Source organism: Tamandua tetradactyla, chromosome 12 (genome assembly GCF_023851605.1).
Source record: "Tamandua tetradactyla isolate mTamTet1 chromosome 12, mTamTet1.pri, whole genome shotgun sequence".
In the NCBI taxonomy this organism is placed as follows: domain Eukaryota; kingdom Metazoa; phylum Chordata; class Mammalia; order Pilosa; family Myrmecophagidae; genus Tamandua; species Tamandua tetradactyla.
The window spans coordinates 81,264,522-81,286,471 of record NC_135338.1 but is presented as its reverse complement, the minus strand read 5'-3'; the positions used below and the strand labels follow the sequence as shown (position 1 = coordinate 81,286,471).

Here is a 21,950-nt window from a genome sequence, read left to right as displayed (position 1 = left end):
AATGTACTAAATGCCACTAAATAGTACGCTTTAAAATGGCTAATTGTATCTTAAGAAAAAAGAAAGAAAGGATTATTCTAGCAGTAAAAGTCTGTGGGTGAAATCTTGTACAGTAAATAAATTGGGGTGAGGCCCATGGAATAAAGCAGTACACGGGACATAGATCCCCAATTGATACTTAAAAAAAATGTGTGTTTCTGAATAGTTAACTGGGAACCTATTTTTCAAGAATTATATTTTCTCCTTTGACATTTATCACATTTTAAGATATTTTTATTTTGGGTTCCTTTCCACCTGGCAGGAATTTACAACTCTAGATTTCTGTGCCTCCCCTCTCAAGAACGTTACTTGTACAACTGCATTACTTTGAACTCCATGTGTCGTTTGTGATTATTCAAACACGCACGAATAAACTACAATGTATTAACTACGGTGTAAATAGACGTGTAAGATTCTTAAAAACAGGAATGCCAAGGTGAGTGGGTATAGTCTGTCGTGGTACGATAAAACCCACCTTCGCTCTTGCATTTGTTTATATTCTTTCCAGCCTCGCCTGACCCCCTAGTGAGGTTTCCTGGCCTCCCTGGCTCACATATAGAAGTGGGGAACATCAACGTCCAGCTTCGGCCACCCGCGAGGCCCCGCGGCCTTCCCGGTCCGCCTCGTCTCCCATTCGGTCCTGTCCCGTCTCCTCCGGCCCCGACTGCGCCGGGCACTCACCTAAGACGCTCGCAGTTACCGCCGCCGAAGCAGCCACCTTCGTCACGCCACACACTCTGGAAGCCATGGCCGTGAGGGAGCGAACCTAGAGGGTTAGGGGCGGGGATAGGCTCGACCAGCGGGCGGGGCGCAGGCCGCTGCGCCCGGGGGTCGTGGAGGCGGGTCCGCCCTTCTTTATTCAGAACAGGTCATCGAAGCCATTTGCTGCATCTAAATTAGACCCTTAGGGCGAGAAGGTGTTACCCTTTGCGAGCACATCGGAAATACTAAACAAAGTCTGTAGACAGACGCTTGGGCCTACCAGTGGTTATTTTTAGTTTTCCCCTTCTGGCGTTTTCCCGCCCCCTCGCGCCCGTCGGGTGAAAGTTCGGTGGCTGCCACTGGCTGGGGGTGAGCCCGGAACCTGCGCGCCGCGGAACCTTTGTCTCCCGGCTCCGGGTTCCACTAGGCGCATCTTGTCAATGCGATTTCCGGCGGCCCTCTTCCGTGGCATGCGGCGCAGTGTTGGGAGCTGTGGACAGCGATGGCCCCGCGGGTCTGGCGTCGACAGACCCTGGAGCGGTGTCTGAAGGAAGTCGGTAAAGCCACCGGCCAGCCCGAGTGCTTCCTCACGTAAGTGCGCAGAGCCGCGACCCTAGTTGTAGCTGCGACCCTAGTTGCAGCACTCCTGTGTGGGCGTAGGCTGCAGGCCCCTCGGCAAATTTTGTAATGAGGGGAAAGTAGAAGGGCAACTGTAGATCACTCGTCCTCAAATTTCAGATATGACTTACCCTTCCCTAAACTATTTCTTTTTCAAAAATCATTAAAAGCTGTAAAGTGCGATTGCAGTTGTGTTACTGAAATCAAACTGGCCAAAGACAAATCGGAGTGGAGTTGCAATTTACAGCATTTTATTCAGGACACTCAGATTGCTTCAGCAGCCAGGAAATCTTCGTTCGCGTGCAAAGCGAAAGCAGCTTCGAGGCAGGGAGAGTTTGTAGGCAGTTTTATAAACAGAAAGAAGGAAGTTGACTGAATTTATCGCTGGGAGCAGGGATCTCTTAATCTTACAGGGGTGGGATAAGTGTAAGCGGACTTTTATTTTTAACTAGGCTAGGTGTATTTAACGAGGGTCTTAATTGGCTTTTCGAGGTCGAGCGCCTTAGTGGGAACTTTCTGAAGAGGGTGTTTGCCACATAAATTTATGCTAGTTCTTTTGTGTTTAGAATAACTCAGGAGCTATTTTCTTAATTTTATTTATTAAAACCAAGGTCCCTTGAGACCTACTCCCCCAATTCCTGCACGTGTTATTTTGGTTGCGCTTAACGCCCACTTGCTCCCAAAGCACCTGGAGCTTGGCAATCAAATTTTATTGAAAGTGTTAACTTGTTGGTTGTCCTCTCCCTCGACTGAGGTCCTTACGATTTAGGATTGTATTTTCCATCTCCCCAGCACAAGCTCTCTGTGTTCTGTTCAAGGATTTCAAATAGAATCTATGCAATTAAGGTGCTCAGATTTATATTTCAAATCCCAACCTCTTCCTTGAGCTCCAGGTTCACAGCAACTACAGCCACATACACCAGCATTTCAAGTTCACTTTACTCTTTCTTCTTTAAGATCCTTTTCCAAGCGCCTACCTCTTCTATCTCTGTAAATGACACTTAAGTTCTTACGAACCACCAGGCTCCTTTCTTGATGTCTTTTTTTTTTTTTCTCAATTCTATGTCAAAGTCAAACTCATTAGCAAACCCTGTTGTTTTCTGCAAGCTGGATTGTGAATCCAGCTACTTCTCACCATCTCCACTGCCCTAACAGCAGGACAAACTCCCCTACCCTCATCTGGTCCTCCTAATCTCACTACCTTCATTCTTTCTCCTGGATGGACTACATTTCCCAAACCAAATCATATCATTTACTCCAGCTTAAAACTTTCTAGCGGCTTGTCATTGTACATAAAATGGTGAATTCTTGTCTCTGAATCCTTTATCATTTGGCTTCCACCTTCCTTTTCTTTACCCTTCTGCCTCCTCCACCACTCTAGCAGTGCTGACCTGTCTGTTCCTGAATACGCAGGCCAATCACTTCTCAGGAACTTTGCTTTGTTGTTCTGCCTGGAAATGTCCAGATTTTTGCAAGGCTGTCTCCTTATCTATAGGTTTTGTCTCAGATGTCACATCCTCAGATAGGTCCTCCTTGACCACTCTAGCCAAAGCAAGTATTGACCATTGACTGAGTGAAAAAGTAGGATAATAGTGTACCAAGGTTGAGAATTTAAGGCTAAGACTCACTATATGCCTCTAAGCTAAAGTAGATCTATAATAATATTCCTTCCTAAAATCTATACAGCAGATTCATAGATACTTAGTAATTTTTATATCACTGTGACTCATCAACAAGATAATACACTATTGCAAATCAGAATCTAAACTTAAAATTGACACTTTATTTTATTTTTCACAAGTTAGGTTTAAATTTTTTTTTTTACTTAAGAATGTGTGAGATAATCTACGTTTCCAAATCTCATTCAACTTTTCCCCTCTCATAATAGGATTCAAGACGGATTGGCATCAAATTTCACTTCTTTAACAAAAGTACTTTATGACTTTCATAAAATACTGGAGAATAATGGTAGGATCCAAGGGAGCCCTTTAAAAAAACTGGTAATAGAGAATTTTGATGATGAGCAGATTTGGCAACAACTGGAATTGCAAAATGAACCGATTTTGCAGTTCTTCAAGGATGCAGTTAGTGAAACAGTTGAAGATGAAGATATCAGTCTTCTCCCAGAGAATGATGAGGAATGTACAGAGGATGGCTCAGAGATGGAGGCTGATGGCCAAGAGGATGTAGAACAAGACTTGGAGGAGGAAGAATTGTCATGCCTTGGTGGGGATGATCTTAAAGGGGAAGAGAGTGCAAAAAACTTGAGCAGATTTGATTTGAGGACAAGCCCGACATTCAGTGATGAGGATTCTGACCGTGACTTTGATATCAGCAAACTGGAACAGCAGAGCAAGTTGCAAAGCAAAGTGCCTGGGAAACCAAGAGAAAAGTCCATAGTAGATGATAAGTTCTTTAAACTGTCTGAAATGGAGGCCTTTTTAGAAAAAGTAGAAAAAGAAGAAGGAAAAAATGATGATGAGGAGGAAGATCTTGGTCTTTTTGAAGATATTGATTCAGATGAAGATGAGGGAGAACTCTTTGGAAATCAAAGACTTAAGGTAAAGTTTCGGGAGGTCAGAGTGGAGAGAGAGTACTTTATTCCTCAGATTAGATTTTGTTGAATTTCTCTGGGAAAGGATCAGTTGAAAGAAAAACTGACAAATAATTAAAGTGGAATCATCATTTCCTTACTACAAAACACTTCTCTAGTTATGTAGCTTAAGAAACATAATTACATATGTTAGCAATATTCACAGTTTTCCTAAAATACATGTTTTCACAAAGCAAAGAAAGGCCCTTGTATACCTTAATTTGGGTGAGGCTGGTTTGGAAATATTTGTGGTTAGAAGATTTAGAAATAGGGAATATCTTATCAATTATAAATGATTGTATACTTTCATTCAGTTTTATGCATCAGATATTCTTAGGGTTTTACAGTAGTATTATTTGTTGCCATTTTCCCCTAATAACTGTTTTTGGCCTGAAGTGTTACAGTTAAGATACCTGTTTTAATGTGTTTTTCTATCCTTAATCAAAAGTTTTAAAAGTCTTTTTTATTTTAGTTAGGTAAAAGTTCCAGAAACTTGAAATACAAAGATTTTTTTGATCCGGTTGAAAGTGATGAAGACATAGCAAGTGATCATGATGAGCTGAAGTCAAATAAAGAAGAAGAAACTGGTGAAGAAGATGAGGAAGGCATCTCTGAATCGTGAGTATTTTGAATCATCCTTTTTGTTGGATGGAACAGCCTAGCCTGGTCTGTGTACTCATAGTTGTCAAATATGTTTGTCTTAAGGATTAGATTACTTAAGATTGAATAATCTTAAAATGGCCAGAAGAAAGATCATCTAATAGAGAAAAATATCCCTCGAAATAGCAATTAATCTGTATTAGAAGAAACTTTGATTTGGTTTCTGTGTTAATAAAATTACTCAGTTATTTTCATGAGATAAGTTTGTGTATAAATAGATTGAGGAACAATTATCTACATATTGGATACTTTTTTTCTATTTCTTACATAGCATTTCAAGTAAATGGTTCCTTCTCTTGTTCGTTAGTAACTAAATGATTTTGGAAGTCCTGAAACTTATGTTTGGTTACATTAAGTATACAAGAGAAGAACTCTCATTAGTGCAAAATTTTATTTGTTTGTTTGCTTATTTTCATTAATAAAGGCAGTTTATTTCCTTTTATAATTTATGTTTATGTTTTAGGGATGAAGATAATGACCTTGAAGAAAGTGAAGGCAATAAAAAACATAAAGAAGGTTTGAAAAGGGTGACCTTTGCTTTGCCAGATGATGAAGAAGATGAAAAAACTAATGATGGAAATATCTTAAATGTAAAGAGAAATTCTGATGAAGTTAAATCATCTTTTGAACAAAGGCAAGAAAAGGTAATTTTTTGGCACTTAAGAAATTTTTTTTATATGCGTAACATAGCTGTGGATAAAAACTCAGACTACTAATTAATCTACCCTATTTTTCTTGGTGGAACTGTGAACTATCCTTTTTAAAAAAAAAAAAAAAAGCCCTCTCTCTAAAGCATACTTTATAGAGATGACTGTGTGAAAAGCATCTAACTTGCAAAAATCAGTTCCTGCGTTTCCTTGCTTTTGGGTTTCAATTTGGGGCACATATTTTAAAGATCTTTCTTTTCTCCGTCACTGGCATCTTACTAGCTCCTTCCCAGGCGCCTGTCCAGGTGCTCTGGAGGATACTATCTGACTTCTTTTAAATTGTGAAACATAACATATATATAAAAAAAAAAGCAATAAATTTCAAAGTACATTGTAATAAGTAGTTATAGAATAGATTTCAGAGTTTGGTATAGGTTGCATTCCACAATTTTAGGTTTTTCCTTCCATTTTTTTGGGGGGTGGAGTGAGGGGTGTGCATTGACTGGGATTTGAATCCAGGTCTCCTGCATCATAAGTGGGCATTCCACCACTGATTACCACTGGTGCACCCTGGTTTTTCCTTTTAGCTGCTCCAAGACACTGGAGATGAAAAGAAAAATCAATACAATTCGGCAGTCATACTTATTTGTTAAATCCAATCTTCTCTGTTGTAACTCCTCCTTCTCCTTTGATCCTTCCGATATTTAGGGGTATTTGGGCTATGTCCATTCTAAATTTTTATGTTGGAAAAGGCTGTCAATAATATGGGATAGGGGGACGGAACTAGTTGATGGTCTTGGAGAGGCTGGTCCCTCTGGGTTTCAGGACTAATCTGACCTAGAAATCCATCTGAAGGTTGTAGGTTTCTGGAAAGTTTATCATAGTGCTTGGAATTTTTTGAGAATCTCAGTGAAGCCCTGAACACCTAAAGGTGTTCTTTAAGCTTGGTAGGAATGGTTTTGGTTGAGATTTGGCAAACCATGATAAACAGCAGTCTCTAGCTGAAGCTTGCATAAGAGTAGGCTCCAGAATAACTTCTTACTTTGTTTGAACTCTCTCAGCCATCGATACCTTATTTTATTAAATTTCTTTTCCCCTTTTTTTTTGTCAGAAAGGCATTGTCAATCCCCCAGTACCAGGGCCAGGCTCATCCCTAGGATTCATATCCCACATTGCCAGGGAGACTTTCATTCCTGATGTCATGGCCCATGTAGCAGGGAGGATAATGATTTTACTTGCATAGTTGGGCTTAGAGAGAGAGAGAGAGAGGTCGAATCTGAGCAACAAAAGAGGTCTTCTTGAAGTACTCTCAGGTATAACTATAGCTAAGTTTAGTTTGTTCACTACATAAATAAGCTTTCACAGAAGCAAGCCTCAAGGTCAAGGGTTTGGCCTATTGACTTGGAAGTCCCTAATGTTTGAGACACACTTTGCCAGTACTTTTAATTCTGCTCCACTTACTCAGGGTTTTATCTGGCTATTATGTTAAGCTATACGGAATTAAAAGACCTTATTCCCATTCTGGGCTCTGTATGTTTAGGCTGTTTAAATGATCTATCCATACAGGTTGAGTTAGATTATGAGCTATAGAAAACTTAGGTTTTGGACAAAATAAAGCTCTCTTCCTTTGGTCTCATAGAATAGGTGAAGTTCTAAAATAGAGACAATGGCCTCCTTACCCCTGTATTCTGATTTACATTAGTCCCAACCTGATCTGCTTCCTTCTTATCTCTAATTGAAGCTTGATCTCTTTTTTGGTTTCTTAAAACAGTATTGTATGTAGCAGTGCTAATTTTCAGACCTGCATAGCTCCTACTCTAGTCTTAGGTGTCACACAGGTGCCTAAAGTTTCGGGAAAAGCCGGGTTATACATATATAGCATAGTATTTCAAAATCTAGAAATAACTATTACAGCTCCAGACTAAATGTGACTGCTATAAGAGCTTGCAATCTAAGTCCCAGTTTTCTTGTAAATATTTTCTAAAAGAGACTGTCTGGCTCTTTAAAATGCTCCACAAATGACTTTTGTCATTTAAAATGCTCTACAAATGAGTTCCTCATAGCCTGAATTTTAATTCATGCTATTTCAGACATGTCTTCCAAAGTTGATAAATATTCTTGCTTTCCCACTTCTTAAAATATTAGATGCTGTTACACAAGTTCAGGAATAATTCTGATTCTTCAATGTATAACTCCTTTTGACTCTTTCTTAGATGAATGAAAAAATTGCGTCTTTAGAAAAAGAATTGTTGGAAAAAAAACCGTGGCAGCTTCAAGGGGAAGTGACAGCTCAAAAGAGACCAGAAAACAGCCTCCTCGAAGAGACCCTACACTTTGACCATGCAGTCCGAATGGGTACGTGTGTGCATGCTCAACTTATTCAAGTGTTCATTTCTGTGCTTTTTCTATGGCTCTGTTTCTTAGAAAGATTTGAAGTGTTATTTTTTTTTGTCCCTCATTTTTTAACTTAAAAACCTATAAAACATAAAATTAAGAAAGTTTTATGTTACAAGTCTAAAACTTACAAAACAGAAAATTAAAAAATATATAGTTCAGTGAACATCTGTGTGCTGTTTAGCTGGATTCGTTAATTAGCATTTTGCCATATTTGCTTTCTCTCCTCTTTGTTTGTATATGTATGTATGTGTGTGCAACTTTTTCCCTTGAATCATCTGAATACTTTCAAATGTATTTTCTAGGAACCAGGATATTGTTGAATATAACCACAATACTGTTTAATACATCCAAGTCATTTCTATTGCTACACCAGTATATAATGCATAGTCTACTGCTGACAGTATACACAGTTGTGAATTCCAGCCAGAAAGCCTGGTCTTTTAATTAAGGGCTTTCTTGGATCTGTTAAGTAAAAATGAGTGTCCATCTTATTTCAGTGGAAGAGAGAATGAAAAAGAGGCAGAGTCCCCAAATGCAAGGTTCAAAGTGTTATCACTTACTGCTATATATGCTCTGTGTTTTGGAGTTCTCAAAGTTGACCATGCAGCAGAAGGATTTGTTAAACCAAGATTGTTGTTCTTTTCCTCACCACTTTCTGATTCAGTTGGTCTGGGGTGTTGCCTAAGAATGTGCATTTCTAACAAATTCAAGGTTTTGCTGACACTGCTAGTCCAAGGATCACTCTTTGAGAACCATTGTTCAAGGTCATGTCTACCTAAACATTGCATGTTTTGTTTCCTTTAGCACCTGTGATCACAGAGGAAACTACCCTTCAACTAGAAGATATCATTAAGCAGAGGATAAGAGATCAGGTCAGTGAGAATTAAATTTAACTTAGCTTAAAATGCACTGAAATTTTTAGAAATGGTATGGGTATATTGGGAATAGAAAACTTCATTTTCATAGTTTTGTTTCACATTAGTTCTTTGAACTAAGGGTATCCTCAGCTCCTTGTGAGGCACTGCTCTACTCTACTAGTGCCATGGGGGCTTGTGATTGAGGAGGAAGGTTGTAGCCAGAAGCCAAGATGAGTCTCTTTCCACATTTCACTGACCTTTCAAGAGCTGAAAGATACAATGACTGATGTTTGGCTTGATATCATTCCACCCAGGATCTTGGTGTAGAGCAGTGTTTGGTCTGACAAAAATATGCTTTTTTTTTCCAAATGTTATTAAGCTACTTAATATTTGCAAAGTTCCCTTGGGGAACTGGCAAGATAGGAAGAAATATTAAACTTCCCCATCTGGGGAATTCCTAATATCCTCACAAGCAGTAGGGACAACCAGTTCACCTAGGGTGAGCCCACAGACTTGGGGTTTTCCCCTGTGAAACTTATTCTTGCAAAAGAGAAGGTAATCCTACTTCTAATAATGCCCAGGAGTTACCCAGAAAACCTCTTTTGTTGCTTAGACGTGGCCTCCCTCTCTAAGCCAGCTCGGCAGGTGAACTCATTGTCCACCCCGACTCCATCCCCCCTACATGTGACATGACTCCCAGCAATATAAATTCCCCTGGCAGTGGGGGACAGGACACCTGGGATGAGCTGGGACCTGGTGCCATGAGATTGAGAAACACTTCTTGACCAATAGGAGGAAGAGAGAAATGAGACGAAGTTTCAGTGGCTGAGAGATTTCAAACAGTTGAGAGGTTATCCTGGAGGTCATTCTTATGCATTAAATAGATATCCCTTTTTAGTTTTTGGTGTACAGGAGTGGCTAGAGGGAAGTACCTGAAACTGTTGAACTGTGTTGCAGTAGCCTTGATTCTTGAAGATGCTTATATAATTATATAGCATTTACAGTGTGACTATGTGATTGTGAAAATCTTGTGTGTGATGCTGCTTTTGTTTATAGTGGTCAGTGAAAGGGAGGAGTAAGGGTTATAGGGTGTATGAGTTTTTTTTTTTCTTTCTTTTTCTGGAGTGATGCAAATGCTGTAAAAACGGTCGTGGTAGTGAATCACAACTATGTGATGATACTGTGAGCCATTGATTGTATACTGCAGATGAACTGTACATGAGATTTCTCAATAAAAATTATTTTTTATAAAAACCTACTTAACTTTAAAAATCTTATGTAAATGTAGATAAATGTAAGTATGTGACATGTACAGTAAGAGATGGCTTTATAAGCTGTGTTATGGGCAATAGAAGGTAGGTACTATATGCAGTGTTGAAATTTGAAGTGAAACAAGACAAATCAAGTCTCAATGTAAATAAACCATAATGGGGAAATGTGGGATTAACGTTGACAACCAGGGAGAAAGATGTGTTTATAACAAAAAACATCTACTAAAAGTGTATTTTAGTTATGGCCTCTTTTTGTCTTATAATGCTGATACTTTGTGACATCAGTGGTCATTTCATGGGTTGAAAATTGCCTTCTTTTTACTATAATTTGCTTCTTTTGGAATGATAATATTCCAAAGGAAGCTTCTGAAGTCTGTCTAGAAATAAGTTGTAGATTTTTGTCAATTTATGTTCTGTCCACCCGTTACATTTCAGGCTTGGGATGATGTCGTCCGTAAAGAAAAACCAAAGGAGGATGCATATGAATATAAAAAGCGTTTAACATTAGACCATGAGAAGAGTAAATTGAGCCTTGCTGAAATTTATGAACAGGAATATATCAAACTCAACCAGGTGAGAGGCTTTTAAGGTGAAACTATTATTGAAGAGATGTAGGGAACAAGCCTTTTGACTTGAAATTCATGAAACAGAAATTTTGAGCTCATCATCTCATTTATATGTGAGACAGCATGCTAAAATAGGGGAAAGTAATATTCTCACCAAATCTTGGGGCTTGAGGATGTTTTGCATTTCGACATTAGTCATGTCATACTTCTACATTTAATTATTAACTTTTCAGCCACTATTTTGTTAATGCTAGTTTTAAAAGTGTTTTATCATTGATACTTTTGATAATATTTTGCATAAGTGTGAATTCATTATGAATTTTAAGTCTGGATTTTTTATTTTGTTTTGCTTTTAAAACTCTTCTGATATTTTTTAGTAGTGTATCTATACAGGACAAGGTCATATTCCCCTAGCGGTAGCCAAGAAGTAATAATTGAATTATTTATTTACATTTGATTTATTGGGAATGTGATCAGGATATGCTTGGGGATGAGATGGCATTTTATTCTGCAAAGCCGTTCAAGATTCCTATCTAATTGTGTATTTTGATTGTTAATGGCACTCAGGTAGCAAGAGCAAACTGGTAACACTATGAAATCTAAGAACTGGAGAGTCTCGAATTAACATCCAGCCTGCCTTGTAACCCAAGGCAGTGGTTGGAGGAAATGTGTGCAGTGTCCTGGCTTATTAAGTATCTGCTGGCTACTTTGAGGAGATTCAGTAAATACAGAAGTATTTGGTAACCATGGCATTTAAAAATTAAATATGTAATGTGGCAGCTTTACCACCTATGTGAGCATTACTTTTATTTCCATCTTAGAAGTCAACATCCAGTTCAGAATTTTTTGAGTTAGGCCTAGGCTTCTAATTATTAGAAAACTTCTGGGCTATCAGAAGCTTATCATGGATTCACTACTTATTTCTGTAGTCTAATTCTAGATCCATCCCATTGTCCCTGAGAGTTAAAGTCTGGGGAGGAATGATCAAAATTTCCCAAAGTTTCATTCTCTGCTAAAGTTAAACAGCAAGGTGATTTTAGACAATAAACTAATAAACTTAGAGTTATAAATTTAATGTGTATTAGGAAAACACTACACATGAAGTGTATGATTTCAAAAACACTGTTACCTGACACGAAGCACAAAGGTATGTTTAGTGTTAAAAAAAAATGTAAGTTAAGTTACCATAGTAAATAAGCAGTTGCAGAACGGGCATATGTTCATGGCTGGTCTACAGAACACTGGTGGCAGACCTTAGAAAACAGCCTGGGGGTTAATGGTGACAGAGAGCCAGTCACTTCCTATTTCCATGTCTCAGTTAAAAAAGAAAAATAATAATAGTCTTAGCCTTTTGAAATAAGCATTTTGGGGAGGGATAGAAATCAAGTATGAAATTCACCTTTTCTTAGTGGAATGAAGATTGTTTTCAAAGTTTTCAGTGTGATTTAATCAGAATGGATCAAAATGGGTGGGTTTCATTTAAACAAGGAAAAAGAGCCTTCACAATCTGAATGGATATTTGGATAATTTTACAAAGTCTACCCCAGTACTTTAATTCTTGATAGAAACAAATGCCATAAAATATATTGTTAAGTGCTGAATGTTAGCGGTAATGGCTACTGCATCCTCTAAAGTGCACATTTCTCCTTTGTATGTGCTGGCTCCATTGTGATATTGGTAACTTTAATTTGGCTTTGGGATGGTTCTTTGTAGCTGAAACCTTGGTCGTGAGAAACTGAAATATTCTCAGTGGCATTTAGTGTTTTGTCCTGTGATGTATATTAAGTGCCTTAAGCCTGATGTTGAACTTACTTCCTAAGCAAAAAACGGCAGATGAAGAAAATCCAGAGCATGTAGAAATTCAGAAAATGATGGATTCTCTCTTCTTAAAATTGGACGCCCTCTCAAACTTTCACTTCATACCTAAACCTGTAAGTATGTTAACATTTCAGATGTGACAATTCTTCTTTGAGCATTTGTGAGACAAACTCTTTATTTGCTTTTATGGTAGAAATCTGTTGTAATTCCCTGAAAATTATAGGCAGGGCCTCTTATGAAGAAGGGTTCATGTCTGATTCCATGATAATTCTGACTCCAGCCCACTGACCCAACCTCATTTCCAGTGAGACCTTTGAGTCCCTAGCTTTGGCCGGCAGATCTCCTTACTTTCTCTTTCCCTGTTCTTGTTTAGTCTTCTGTTGAGAAGATACATATATGTATCTGTACACTGAATACCTGCTGTGTGCCAGGCACGGTATATTAATTAGGCCCTTTAAGTACATTAACTCTTAGTTCACCAAACAATGAGGCAAATACCATTATTTCAAGTCCCAGATGAAGAAACCGAGACTTAGGAGGTAGGAGGGTCAGAACTGACTCTGAGCTGATGTTCTTCCCATTACATGATGCTGCCCTGGCAAGGCCCCCACCAGTGTTGTCCCACTTTGCCTTTTTGACTCCTACCCAGCCATGGCTCAGTTCCTACTACCCCTTAGAGCTTCCTCTCCTCCTTACCATCTTCTGTGAACCTATAAAACTTGGCTTGTACCATTCTTTTGGAACTTGCTCACCCACTTATTGGTATTTCTTCTTGTATAGTTGTCTGGAAATGAGCTTCCATGAAATGAGGGCTGACAATCTAGAAGTCGGAGAACTGTTGCAGCTGTCTAGCTTTGTGAATTAGGGAAATCACATCACATTTCATCTCTATAGTAGGATGGCAGGTGAATGGACAGAAGAGATCATCTCCAAGGTCCTTTCTGACTCTTTGGTTAGGTGGTTTTTCTTCTGGAAGTATTTTGTCTTCTCAAACCACCCAGTAAAGGTGATTTTTTGTTGTTTGTTTTTGCTTATTTGTTTGTTTTTCCTTCTTTGACTTGTTTTCTTGCTGTTTAAGTATTTTTTTAATTGAGATGTAATTATGAGAGAAGGTTTCAATGGCAGGACCCATTTTTAGATTCTCAAAGTGTCTGGTATGTGGCTGTGTAAAATAAACAGATCAAGAGAAGAAGTATCACTCAACCCTTCTTGGTCGGCAGCTCTTATTCTGAAGCTGTCTTAGTGATACAAAGGACATGAACCCTTCAATGGTGTCTCATTATACTCAGGATAAAATCAAGCTCCTTTCCTGTGGCTTGCAAGATCCTGCATGATCTGGCTCCTTCCCTTCCCTCTTCTCATTTCATGTCACCATTTGTCTCCTCGTTCTTTGAGACATGCTAAGTTCTTCCCTTCCCCATGACCTTCCTCCTGTGCTCGTCCCCTGGCTAATTAGGCTGGTCTTCTAAGGTACCATATATAGCTGGTTCCTTCTCTCTTGGCTCACAGGCTAAAATTCTTCCGTTCTTGGCAGACTGTCCTTGGCTCCTTATAGTAGTTGTCCCCCCAGCCCTCCTTTCCTCCTATATTTCTGTCACAACTCTTTTCTTTTCCTTTATAGCATTGTAGTACATTTGCAGTCCTTGGTTGATTGTGATTATTTTACTCTGCTCATCTCTTTAAGCCAGCACGAAAACGTGTTTGTTTTGTTCACTGCATTTCACTACCATGTTCCTAACACAAGTGTAGAGCCCGACCTGGAGGACTCCCTGAGACATGCCTTGGAATCTTGTAATTAAATGAGGAATGATTCGATTTATTCTCTAATTTAAAAACATTTCTTAATTTTTCCTCTTCAGAAATGCAGAATTGCATTTATAGCAATTATAGCTTCCTCTTAATGAAGTATTCACTTTGGTATTTCACAAGTTGTCACTTTGTCATTGTTTTTTGTTGTTACTAGTTTTCGCCTGTCTCCATTTTCTCTAGATTTAAATTATAGAATGGATCACAATATTACTAATAAATAATTGAACAGTGGTCCAGTAGAAGAAATGATTTCTTTCGAATACTGAACTTTTTTTCTTATTTATCTAGCCAGAATACTGTGAGGTATTTGTGTTTTCATATTCTCCTTGAAATTCCCTGGGCATAAATATGCCAAGTTAACTAAAATATGAGTAGGACTGTGATGAGGAACATGAGTATGTGAGTCAGTGACTTACTTTCAAGGGCTGCCCCACTCTCAGCCTCATGCCACAGTTCTGCCCACACTGTTCCTACTCCACAATGACTGACAGTGCTCAGAAGTCATTCTCCTCTGCCATATTTGTCCCTTGGTACTTATCCCTCACAGAGGTATGTGAGAATTAAATATAAAGGACTTGGAATAGTTTAGGTGTTCAATAAGTAATAGCCGTTGTCCTTTTAGTACCATGTCAGTATATCACTGATTTCAAAGTAATCTATTGTAATTTTTGAATTTTGGGGCAGATCTTCCAAAAAGAAGGAAAGAATAGGAAGCAAAACAAAAATAACTTAAATTAGCATTCATTTCTCCCTTTTTTAATTGACAGGATTGGTTTAATTTGATTTGATACTGTTTTAGTTTTTTAGGTTTAGTTCAGCATCATTTCATGTTAATGTTCATAAAGATATGTTTTCAGTAGCTGGGAAATGAGAAAATTTGTTCGTCAAGAAGCATGTATTTCATCTCTTGTTCCCATAATCCCTTTTCTTTCCATCATCTTTGTCCATAAATTTGTCTTATAGCTTCATAATTCAGATGATTTGGGGCTACTGCTGACTTCCTGTTAAATGTATTGTCTCCTTTCTAGCCTGTACCAGAGATTAAAGTTGTGTCGAATCTGCCAGCCATAACCATTGAGGAAGTAGCCCCAGTAGGTGTTAGTGACGCAGCTCTTCTGGCCCCTGAGGAAATAAAGGTAAGAAGCCAATGTTAAAACTAAATATCTGTTTATAAATTAATTGTTTGTAGTCAGATCTCCTTTAATACTATTTTCCTTGAGTTTGTAATTTTTATTGTAGTGTATCTCAGCAGTTTCTACATACAATCAAACTAATAATGTTATGATATTCAACACCAACCTCCTGTTTTCAGGTGTTATTATGATATGCAGATATGAGAATTATTGTAAAGGTGGTTTATAAATGTCCAGGTATTAGCCTCTTGTTATGATAATCCAGTTTGAATAAGTGGAATGATGGTAGGTATAAAAAAATTGTTTTTATATGCTAGCAATATTTTAGTATCAGGGTTTTCCTTTATTTTATCCATTTAATTCTTAATAGGAATGGAGTCAGAATACATTTGGATATTTAGAGAAGATGGAGATACCTAACGTAGGCAGTCCTTGACTTAGGAACCTCTAAGATCATGCCTTATATAGTAATGATGGCTTCTGCCAGGCCCTCATCTTCCTGGCTAGCTTAGCAGCTCAGAACCATCTTTTTTTTCCCTCCCTTACTTTGCTGTCCCACTCCACTCCCTCTGTCAGAGCTCTGCCATCCCAGTGCAGATGTCAGCCCTGGCAAGATAGGCTACAACAAAAAAGAAAAGAGAAAAATCAATTCTTAATGCTGAATAGATGTTTCCTTCTTCCCCTCTGTTCATCTGTTGGGCCCTGCCCTCAGCCCACGAGCTGCCCTGAACAGTTTGGAGTTAGATTATTAGAGCGTAGAGCTTATCCTGGAGTCCTAATGTTGTAGAGGATGCTTCTCTTGTACTGTTAGCTCAATAGCCCAGTTCTTTACACAGCCTTTTGTAAATTAGTTTGGGAACAAACCTATTGATTATTCTGTTCTGGCAAAGGATGCATTTCAGGTTTTGAAGAGTTGATTTACCACAGCTCTTTGGATAACAGGTGACAATTGCTGTGCATGCTCTCATACCCACCCAAAGGCATAGAGCTCATTGGCTGCACACATTTGAATTGCGTTTTGGGTTTTCCTTATGCTCCCATGTCTTCAGTCAGTGTTAGACTACGTTAACTAGTATATTGTTGCTTTTTTTATTTTTAACTTTTAATTTGAAGTTGTTACAGACTTACAGAACAGTTGTAAAAATAATCCAAAACCAGTACAGAGAACTAAAATATCACCTTTCCCAGATTTACCAGCTTTCAATTTTTTTGCCACATTTGTAATGTTATTCTTTCTCTGTGTTTTCTAAAAATTTGAAAATAGGTCGCATCCGTAACTCTCTGGGACACTTAATACTTCCATGTATATTTCCTAAGAACAGTGATGATCATTTATGTAATCTCATTAAGTACAGTTGTCAAATTCAAGAAATTTAACATTGCCATAAAGCAGATAGCTATATCCCATATTTTTCAAATGTCCCAGTAAATATCCTTTGGCTGTTTTCTCCTCCATTATTAGATCCAGTACGGGATCATGTTTTATGTTTAATTGTCGTTGTTTCTTTAGTCCCGGTCCCTCTCTTTTTCTTTCTTGTAGAAACATATACACATTATAAAATTCCCCATCTTAACCACTCCCAAACATACCATTCAATGGGATTATGCACGTTTACGATGTTAATGATGCCCTCACCACCATCCATTACCAAAAGTTTTCCATGCATTCATTATGCATTAACTCCCCATTCACCCTGCTCCCACTCCTGCCCTGGTCTATGAATTTACATATTATAGTTATTTCACATAAGTAGAATTATATAATCTCTTCCCATTTATGTCTTAGTTCACTCAACATGATGTCTTCAGGTTTCATTCATACAGTAGCATGTATCAGAACTTAATTCCTTTATTATTATTTTAATTTTATAAGTTTTCATTATAGAAGTTGTAGGTTTACAGAAAAACAGTTCCCAAGTATGCTGTCTTGCACACAGTTTCCTCTGTTAACAATACTTTGCATGATATGGTTCCTTTGTTATAATTGATAAATCAGTACTATAATTATACTATTAATTATAGTCCAAAGTTTACATTATGTTTCACTGTGTTGTACAGTCCTCTGGTTTTTATATTTAAAAAATCATTATTCTGGTAACATATGCCACTAAAATTTCCCTTTTAACCACATTCAGTTATATAATTCAGTGGTGAAAATTTATATTCACTTTGTGCTATCATAAACCACCTTGCATTACCAAAGTTTTTCAACATCACTCCAAACAGAAACTCTTGTATACCAATTAAGCATTAACTCCCCATTCCCTAGACCCATTCTGGCCCCTGGTAATGTGTATTACAGTTTCTGGCTATGAATTCGCTTATTCTAATTATTTCAAATCGGTGGGATCATGCAATATTTGTCCTTTCATGTCTGGTTTATTTCACTCAACATGATGTCTTCAAGGTTTATCCATGTTGTTGTCTGTATCAGAACTTCATTCCTTTTTATAGCTGATAATATTCCATTGTATATGTATACCACAATTTGCTTATTTGTTCATCTATTGATGGACCCTTGGGTTGCTTCCATCTTATGGCAGTTGTGAATAATGTAATGCTGCTATGAACATTGGTATTTAAATATCTGTTCAAGTCCCTGCTTTCAATTTTTGGGTATATACCTAGAAGTGGGATTGCTAGGTCATTTCGTAATTCTATCCTTCACCTTTCTGAAGAACTTCCACAGTGGCAGCACCAGTGTACATTCCCAGCAACACTGAATGAGTATTCCTGTTTCTCTACATCCTGTCCAGCACTTATTTTCAGTTCTTTAATAATTGGCGTTCTAGTGGGTATGGAATGGTATTCATTGTGATTTTTGGTTTGCATTTTCTTAAGCTAATGATGTTGAACTTCCTTTCATGTGCTTATTTGCCGTTTCTGTATCTTTGGAGAAAAATGTCTGTTCAAGGTTTGCCCTTTTTATAATTGGGTAGTTTATCCTTTTGTTGTTGAGCTGTAGGATTTATTTATGTATTCTAGATATTAAGCCCTTATCAGATATGTTGTGCCCAAATATTTTCTCCTATACTGTAGGTTGTCCATTTATATTCATGATGAAGCCCTTTCTACAAAGTTTTTAATGTTGAGAAAGTCACGTCTATTTTTTCTTTTGTTGTTTATGCTTTTGGTGTAAAGTCTAAGAAACCATTGCTTAACACAAGGTCCTGAAGGTGCATTCCTATGTTTTCTTCTAGGAGTTTTACAGTTTTGGTTCTTATATTTAGGACTTTAATACATTTTGAGTTAATTTTTGTGTATGATGTGAGGTAGGCATCCACCTTCATTCTTTTGCATATGGATACACAGTTTTCTCAGCACCTTTTGTTGAAGGTATTGTTCTTTCCTTATTGAGTGGACTTGGCACCTTTGTCAAAAATCAGCTAGTCTTTAGTAACAGAATGCTTGCCTGCCAATCGAGAGATGTGGGTTAGATTCCAGCCCATACAACCAAAAAAAAGAAAAAGTCAATTGGTCATAGATACGAAAGTTATTTCTTAACTCTCATTTTTATTCCATTAGTCTGTATGTTTATCTTTGTGACAATATCATGTTTTTGTTTATGTTTTTTGTATGATAGGAGCCACATTTCATTCTTTTTCCATGTGAGTATTCCCTTATCACAGCACCATTTGTTGAATTTTTATGTTTGTGTGGTTTTTTGTTTGCTTGTTTGTTTGGGAAGTACATGGGCTGGGAATTGAACACAGGTCTCCCACATGGCAGGTGAGAATTCTAGTACTGAACTAATGTTTTGATTACTGTGGCTCTTTAATGATTTAAAATTAGAAAGGGTGAGTTGTCCAAATTTGTTTTTCTTTTGCATGATGGTTTTGGCTATTTGGGCCCCTTATCCTTCATATAAATTTGATGGTTGAGGGTGCACAAATGCTTCGGTGGTAGAATGCTCATCTTCCATGCAGGGGACCAGGTTCAATTCCTGAATCATGCACACTCACAAAAAACAATTGATGGTTGTCTTTTCCATTTCTTCAAAGAAGGTTGTTGGGATTTTGATTGGGATTGCTTTGAATCTGTAAATCACTTTGAGTAGTATTGACATCTTAACAATATTTAGTCTTCCAATCCATGAGCACAGAATGTCCTTCCATTTATTAGGAATTCCTTGATTACTTTTGGCAATATTTTGTAGTTTTCCATATATAAATCCTTTATGTCATGGTTAAGTTTATTCCTAAATATTTGATTCTCTTAGTTGCTATTGTGAATAGAATTTTATTTTTGATTTGTTTTTCAGATTATTCAGTACTGATATACAGAAATACCTCTGACTTTTGCATGGTGATTTTGAACTCTGCCACCTTGCTGAATTGTGGATTTCTCAGGATTTTCTAAATATAAGATCATGTCATCTGCAAATAGAGTTTTATTTCTTCCTTTCCAAATTGGATACCTTTATTTTTTGTCTTTCCTAGTTGCTATAGATAGAACCTCCTTTACAATGTTCAGTAGCCATGGTGAAAGTAGGCATCTTTGTGTTGTTCCTGATATTTGGGGAAAAGCTTTCAGACTTTCACCATTGATTATGATGTTAGCTGTGGGTTTTTTATATGTGCCTTTCAGGATATATTTTTATATATGCCTTTGAGGATTAAGAAAGTGTCCTGGGTTTTGTCAGATGCCTTTTCTGCAATGATGGACATAATCAGGTGCTTTTCTTTCCCTTCCTTTTATTAAGGTGGTGTAATACATTGATTAACGTTCTTACATTGAAGCACCTTTGCATTCCTAGGATAAATCCCACTTGATCATTGTGTAGATCTTTTTAAAGTACATTTGAATTCAGATAGCTAGTGTTTTGTTGATGATTTTTGCATCTATATTCATAAGGGATATTGGTCTGTAATATTCTTTACTTGGGATGTATTTATCTGTCTTTGGTATTAGGGTGATGCCTGCCTCAGAATGAGTTTGGAAATGTGCCCTCCTCTTCTGTTTTTTGAAAGATTTTGAGAAGGACCGATGTTATTATTCCTTGAATGTTTGGTAAAGTTTACCAGTGAAGTCATCTGGCCCTGGACTTTTCTTTGCTGAGAAGTTTCTGATTGCTGATTGAATCTCTTTACTAGTTATTGGTCTGTTGAGATTTTCTATTTCTTCTTTAGTCAGTTTAATTAATTTGTATGTTTCCAGGAACTTGTCCATTTCTTCTACGTTATCTAATTTGTTGGGATATAATTGTTCAAAATATTCTCTTATAATCCTTTTGTAAGGTCAATAGTAAAAAAAAGGTCTGGTGATTATTTTTTAATAGGAAAAAAATAAAGCTGGAGATATAAAAACAGATGCTGAGAAAACAACTACTGATAAGAAACGAGAACGACGGAAAAAGAAATATCAAAAGCATATGAAAATAAAGGAGAAGGAAAAGCGGAAAAAACTGCTGCAAAATAACAATCCAGATAAGGCAGGCAAATACAGCAAAGCAGTAGCATCAGAGAAATTAAAACAGCTGACCAAAGCAGGCAAAGCTTCCTTGTTAAAGGTAAGGAATGAGGGAGAGAGAACTGAGAAAGAAGATTTTTGGTGGGGGGTGATGTCTGCATGCCTGGAATGACTGACCCAGTTTCTGTAGCACACACCTGTGTGCTTAAGAGGTTTTGGCCTTGGGCATGCTGTCAATAGGCTAGAGTAGTTTATTCTGCCATAAGTACTCTTAAACTTGCTCAGACTTTTAATGTAGGCCAGGCAGCAGTCCTACCACCCTCCTTGCCCTAGCTCTTAAATTATAAGAACATTATAGCAATAAAGAGTATTTGGGAAATATTAGAGGGAAGGAGAAATCCCTTACCCCTGAAGTAATAACACTGACTGATTTGTTAATTTTTTTTATAGTTTTTTCTCATATTTCTGTTTAATATATAGTTGTCAGAGTAATTTACTATCATATTTTGGAGATTTTTTTTTACTTATAGGCACATTTGATAGCATGCATATGTATTTCTTTTCCTTGCAGGATGAAGGAAAAGATAAGGCCTTAAAGTCATCTCAGGCATTCTTTTCTAAATTACAAGATCAAGTAAAAATACAAATCAATGATGCAAAGAAAACAGAAAAGAAGAAAAAGAAAAGACGGGATATTTCTGTTCATTCATTAAAGCTATAACATATTTTGTACATATGTAAATATTAACATGTAATCTTATATTCTTCTGTTTTAAAATAAAGTTTTTGGTAACTTTCCTTTGCATTGATGATAGATAATTTGTGAATTCCAAGGTTTGAAAAGACAAGCTTTAAACTGTGTCTAGGGAAGCAAGACCTTGCTTTCTCTGGGTGTGAAGCAGGACCTAGCTCCTGAGGCCCTTTCCAGCTCTGGAGCTCCCTGTGGTGACCACACAGACACCAGGATCAGGTTTTTGCATGCTGGCTGGTGCTCTGGCTTGCAGCTTCACAAGGTCACTGGAACCAGCCACCCCAATCACAACTAGCTTTCGACAGCAGAGGTGTTCAGGTTCTGGGATTTTTTTTTTTTTTTTTTGACTTTTAAAAGGGAATTTATTAGTTACAAGTTTATAGTCCTAAGACTATAAAAATATCCAAACTAAGGCACCCAGAGACAGATACCTGAACTCAAGAAAGGTCATTATCTGTCACATGGGAAGGCATGCGGCTGGTGTCTGCCGGTCCTTTGTTCCTGGTTCTATTGCTTCAAGCTTCTGATGTCAGCAGTTTCACTTCTAAGCATCTGTGGGCCCCACTTAGCTCCTGCAGGACACAACTCTGGGTTAGGACTTGCATAGCATCTCATGGGAAGGCACATGGCAATGTCTGCTGGACTCTGCATCTTCTATTGTCCATTTCCAGGCATTTGCT

General features: G+C 37.6%; 2 protein-coding genes across 2 annotated transcripts in view; one reads left to right on the top strand and one right to left on the bottom strand.

The window, feature by feature from the left end:
- The window catches only part of MCEE (methylmalonyl-CoA epimerase), a 53,967-nt gene extending 52,868 nt beyond the window's left edge, over positions 1-1,099 (bottom strand). The window contains exon 1 of the mRNA XM_077124009.1: positions 721-1,099. Within this exon, the coding sequence (XP_076980124.1) occupies positions 721-787 (67 nt within the window). The 5' untranslated portion in view covers positions 788-1,099. The remainder of the gene's footprint in view (positions 1-720) is intronic.
- Positions 658-21,317, top strand: MPHOSPH10 (M-phase phosphoprotein 10). Its single transcript, XM_077124008.1, has 11 exons — positions 658-1,332; positions 3,248-3,920; positions 4,425-4,570; positions 5,076-5,256; positions 7,473-7,614; positions 8,461-8,528; positions 10,220-10,357; positions 12,171-12,281; positions 15,006-15,113; positions 20,389-20,619; positions 21,091-21,317. Exons 1-11 carry the CDS (start codon positions 1,244-1,246, stop codon positions 21,238-21,240), a joined length of 2,037 nt encoding a protein of 678 aa, XP_076980123.1. The 5' UTR covers positions 658-1,243; the 3' UTR covers positions 21,241-21,317.
- Positions 21,318-21,950: the final 633 nt, after the last annotated feature.

Coding starts and splice junctions, on each gene's coding strand:
- MPHOSPH10 (XM_077124008.1), top strand. CDS start 1,244: ATGGCCCCGCGGGTCTGGCGTCGACAGACCCTGGAGCGGTGTCTGAAG. Junction 3,921..4,424: donor TTGGAAATCAAAGACTTAAG/GTAAAGTTTCGG, acceptor TTTTTATTTTAG/TTAGGTAAAAGTTCCAGAAA. Junction 8,529..10,219: donor AGCAGAGGATAAGAGATCAG/GTCAGTGAGAAT, acceptor GTTACATTTCAG/GCTTGGGATGATGTCGTCCG.